Consider the following 5,378-nt stretch of genomic DNA (forward strand, 5'->3'; position numbering starts at 1 on the left):
GTTAGGAGTCTGGCAACTCTTCTTATTACTTTTTATTAAGATGCGGCGAAAATTGTCAGATTGGCGAAGAGTTTTAAAAAATGGCGATTTCCTTTTGGACAATAAAATTGCCTCGATTTTGAAAAAATACTCTAGACCCTATAAGTTGGTGATGCAAATTTGTAAAAACAACTATTTTGAAACCTAAAACCAAATTTTAGGTTTATGAGTGGTAAAAATTGCAAAGAAAAAAAAATGAAATGAATAAATGAACGTCTGTAATCTGTGGTCTCATTTTTCAACTTATCCTCAGAATTTTTCTAAATATCCGATCCAGCTCGATTTGTCTTTATATTTCCACCAAGCTCGTTGAAAATACATGAAATATTACGAAGATTGATGTTTTCGAGAGACAATCACTAGCAGGTTTGAGTGCGTCGTATTGAAAATGTTGTATTACGTAGTTTGCTACCACTACATTAGTACGGAGTTTGTGGACACTCCTCATGAACGTCATTCATTCAAGCGCGCATTCTCATTGATGCACGCTATTTTCATTCATTCTGTTTCCGAGTGCGTATCAATACGGATGTACAAATAAAGCGAGTTGTGATCCAAAGACAAAAGTATTTTATTTGATGACCAAATAAAACATGGTGTCAGAAGTGCTCGTGGATTAAATTAATTTCCAGCGTCATTAGTATATCGCGGAGGTTTAGTGAGGAAAAGTTCCATCCGAGCAACGAAAAATCATTAGCAGCGGGGATCGCAGAAAAGTTGCGCAGTGAAGTGTGAACTTGTTTGATCCTGTCTGGCATCATATTTTTTCGCTCTTGTGTCGGTTTTGAGTGTTTTCCCGGTAGTGCAAATATAAAAACATAAAAAATGGATGAAAATCAGTTTTCTCGTTTTATGCACTTGCAAAAGCAGGCAATGGAACAGCTAATAGGCACGATACGAAACGTACAAGTAAATCAGCCTGTAGCACCAGCGGCTGGATATAATGCCGCATCGTCTGTTCCTCGTCCGCCTCCGTTGGAGTTGGAGGGTGACATGGAGAGGAACTACAATTTTTTCGAAATGAATTGGAAAACCTATGCCAGTGCGGTCGGCATGGATGAATGGCCTGTGACACAGAACAAGCAGAAAACAAGCATTTTGTTATCCGTTGTTGGAAAAGACGCGTTGAAAAAATATTTTAATTTTGAACTAAACGATGAGCAGCAAAACGACCCAAATCTCGCATTGGCGGCAATTAAGCTTAAAGTTGTACGGGAACGAAACAAGTTTGTCGATTGGTTTGATTTTTTTTCGTTGTTGCAAGACGCCGCTGAGAGCATTGATAATTATTTATGCCGTTTGAAATCGCTTGCAAAGTTATGTAAATTCGGTGTGTTAGAAGAAGACATGATCAAATACAAGCTAGCTACATCGATCAAGTGGTTGAAGCTTCGATCGAAGTTGATCACTACCCAAAACTTGACGGAAGCAAGTGCTATGAATTTATGTCGTGCTGAGGAAATCACAGAAAGGCATCCGGCTACCGTGGGTCAATCAAGTGTAGAGGTTAATATGGTGAAGAAAGAAAAAATGAAGTGCAAATTCTGTGGTGGTAGGCACGATTTTACTAAAGGTGTTTGCTCGGCACTAGGGAAAAGGTGCAACCGATGTGGTGGAAAAAACCACTTTGAAAAAGTGTGCAGAGCTGAGCGAAAGAAGCAGTTTAAGAAGAAGCTCCGTGTTAAGAAAGTGGATGAAGATAGCAGCTCCGGCAGTGAATCGCCAGAAAGTAGTGGAAATGAAAACACTGAATTAGACTATGGTGAAGATGTGTCTATCGGTAAAATCATCGACAGGTCCGGCAGTGGCGGACATGTTTTAGCGGATTTGGATTTATTCCTTGCTGGCAAATGGCAGGTAGTACAATGCGAATTGGATACTGGCGCGAATACAAGCCTTGTGGGACACGATTGGTTGGAAAAGATGACCGAAAACAGCAAAATCGAGTTGTTACCATCCACGTATCGCCTGCAAGGTTTCGGTGGCAGCAACATTCCAGTTATTGGGCAGGTGAAAATTCCATGTCAGAGAAAAGGTCGTAAGTATAACCTTGTTTTACAAGTAGTTGATGTCAGCCATGGACCACTTCTATCGGCAAATGTTTGCCGCATACTGGGTTTTGTAAAGTTTTGTAATACGGTGAAGTTCACGGCGCCAAAATCAGAACAAGAACTGTTGAACATTTACCGTGTGAAAGCTCAGGATATCGTTAAGCAACACGAAGAGGTTTTTCAAGGTATCGGCAAATTCTCTGGAACCGTCTCTCTGGAGGTAAGCCCAGACATTACACCTTCGATACAACCTCCTCGAAGAGTGCCAATTGCGATGAGAGAAAAGCTGAAAGAGGAGCTAAAGAACCTCGAGTGCGATGGGGTAATTGTGAAGGAGACTCAACACACCGACTGGGTCAGCAACATCGTTTTGGTGAAACGCAAGGAGCAGAAGTCAGAGTCCGTTCGGATTTGTCTCGATCCGATTCCACTAAACAAAGCGCTTAAACGTCCCCATCTTCAGTTCACTACCATCGATGAAATTTTACCTGAGTTGGGAAAGGCAAAGGTATTCTCAACAGCGGATGCTCGTAAAGGGTTCTGGCACGTGGTACTGGACGAACGTAGTAGCCGGTTGACGACCTTTTGGACTCCGTTTGGTCGCTACAGGTGGACTCGCCTACCTTTTGGAATCGCTCCTGCTCCGGATATTTTCCAAATGAAGCTACTGGAAGTGATTGAAGGGCTACATGGAGTAGAATGCATTGCCGATGATTTGCTGATTTATGGAATCGGTGACACGCTGGAGGAAGCTTTGGAGAACCACAATGTCTGCTTGGAGAAGTTGTTGGTTCGCTTAGAGAAGTGCAACGTGAAGCTGAACCTGAGCAAGCTTAAGTTATGTGAAACGTCGGTAAAATTCTATGGGCACATGTTGACAAACAAAGGAATCCAACCAGATGAGAGTAAAGTGACAGCCATAAAAAATTTTCCGCGACCAGCAGACCGAAAGCAACTTCAGAGATTCATTGGCATGGTAAATTACCTAAGCCGTTTCATTCCGAATCTTAGCGCAAATTTTACAATTCTTCGGCGTTTGATTTCGGAAAAAGAGGCTTGGATTTGGTCGGAAAAGGAAGACGAAGTATTTGATTTTCGCTTGTGTACGTTTTGATCAACTTATTGTTGGAAACCCTAAAACTACCATCAAAACTGATCACAAACCGTTAGTCAACGTGTTCCAGAAACCATTACTCTCTGCACCGCGACGTCTTCAGCACATGTTGCTAAACCTACAGCGCTATCGATTAACAATAGAGTTTGTGACTGGGAAGGAAAATGTGGTGGCTGACGCGATATCCAGAGCACCATCCTATGAAAATCGAGCTGATGATAGTTTCGATAAGCGAAACATCTTTCGTGTATTTCGTGAAATTGAGGAAGTGAGCCTATCAAGTTTCCTGGAAGTCAAAGATGAGCAGCTGAACGAGATCATCGGGGAGACAAAAGCAGATCCGTCTTTACAGCTTCTGGTGCGATTCGTTCAGGATGGTTGGCCGTCATCCGTTGATAAAGTGCCAGACAGTGCAAAAGTGTTTTTTAAATACAGAAATGAGCTCAGCACTCAAGATGGAATCGTCTATCGCAACGACAGAATTGTGGTACCATATTCGCTACGTCGGAAGTTAACTGAAAAAGTCCATGTAAGCCACAATGGTATAGAAGCGACTCTCAAATTGGCACGGGCGAATCTCTTTTGGCCTGGAATGAGTGCCCAGATCAAGGAAGTAGTTTCTCAATGCAGCGTTTGCGCCAAATTTGGTTCGTCTCAATCGCCAGCACCGATGCAAAGCCACCCTGTCCCTGTGTACCCATTCCAATTGGTCTCAATGGACGTTTTCTTCGCGGAATACCAGGGAAAGAATCGTAAATGGCTAGTTACCGTGGACCACTTCTCAGACTTCTTTGAAGTTGACCAACTGAAAGATTTAACCCCAAAGTCAACAATTGCTGTGTGCAAATCTAATTTCTCACGACATGGTAAACCACAGCAGGTCATTTCAGACAATGGAACAAATTTTGTCAACAGAGAGTGGAAACAGTTCGCGAGAGATTGGAACTTTTACCATACTACATCTGCACCACATCATCAACAAGCCAATGGAAAAGCTGAAGCAGCAGTGAAAATAGCAAAACGATTATTGAAGAAAGCAGAGGAAGCGCAAAGCGATTTTTGGTACGCGTTGTTGCACTGGAGAAATGTACCTAACAAAATTGGTTCCAGCCCTGCTACACGATTATTCTCCCGCAACACACGCTGTGGCATACCTACGTCTGCCAACAATCTGATGCCAAAGCTGGTAGCAGGAGTGCCACAAGCGATCGAAGAGAGAAGACGGAAGACTAAACTTCAATATGATCGGAAAACAAAAAATCTTCCTCAATTAGAGACAGGGTCTCCGGTATACGTGCAGCTAAATCCAGAGATATCCAAGCGGTGGACACCTGCCATGATTAGTAACAAGTTGAACGAACGGTCATATGTTATTGACGTAAACGGTGCTCAATATCGACGTGATTTAGTGAACTTGAAACCACGTAACGAACCTCAAACGCCAAAAGTTATTCCTGATCCAGCCACTATTCCTAACGTCGAACCACTTGCTGCAGAGAAGTCATTCAACGAGCCATCGTTCTCGACAGTTACTGAGAATACAATTCCAAATCGAACATCAATTCCCAGTATACCTGATGCTATATTTCTGGAAGAAACTAGAACACCAAAACCGATGAAAACTCCCAGAATATACAGACCATCCAGCGATCCAGTAATCGAAGAAGATAAATATACTAGATCCAAGCGAAGTGTCAAACTTCCGATTCGTTTCAAAGATTACTGTCTTGATTAGTTTTTCTCTTTCTATAAAACAGGGAGGATGTTGTATTACGTAGTTTGCTACCACTACATTAGTACGGAGTTTGTGGACACTCCTCATGAACGTCATTCATTCAAGCGCGCATTCTCATTGATGCACGCTATTTTCATTCATTCTGTTTCGGAGTGCGTATCAATACGGATGTACAAATAAAGCGAGTTGTGATCCAAAGACAAAAGTATTTTATTTGATGACCAAATAAAACAGAAAATACCAAAGTATTTTGAATATAATGAAAGTAAATAATGAAAGTATTTAAAAATACTTCTGTTTTGCTGTAATGTAATGTTGTTGTAATGTTAATGTCGGCGTGTACGTACTTAACGAATTAAAAGTACATCTTGACAGTAATTAAAATATTTTGCGTTTTTAAAGTACGAAGGCGCTGATGCACTTAAAATCGTTTCAGTAA

At 41.7% G+C, this 5,378-nt stretch overlaps 1 protein-coding gene across 1 annotated transcript; it reads left to right on the plus strand.

The window, feature by feature from the left end:
- The first annotated feature begins 912 nt into the window (after window positions 1-912).
- LOC131679867 (uncharacterized protein K02A2.6-like) lies at window positions 913-4,939 on the plus strand. The gene is made up of 2 exons (XM_058960617.1): window positions 913-2,995; window positions 3,261-4,939. Exons 1-2 carry the CDS (start codon window positions 913-915, stop codon window positions 4,937-4,939), a joined length of 3,762 nt encoding a protein of 1,253 aa, XP_058816600.1.
- Window positions 4,940-5,378: the final 439 nt, after the last annotated feature.

The sequence above is a fragment of the Topomyia yanbarensis genome, chromosome 2, assembly GCF_030247195.1.
Source record: "Topomyia yanbarensis strain Yona2022 chromosome 2, ASM3024719v1, whole genome shotgun sequence".
NCBI classification, from domain to species: Eukaryota; Metazoa; Arthropoda; class Insecta; order Diptera; family Culicidae; genus Topomyia; species Topomyia yanbarensis.

Excerpts from the sequence above, each read along its gene's own strand:
- LOC131679867 (XM_058960617.1), top strand. The coding sequence starts at position 913 with ATGGAACAGCTAATAGGCACGATACGAAACGTACAAGTAAATCAGCCT. Across the intron at positions 2,996-3,260 it reads AGGAATCCAACCAGATGAGA|TCAACGTGTTCCAGAAACCA; the intron begins GTAAAGTGACAG and ends ACAAACCGTTAG.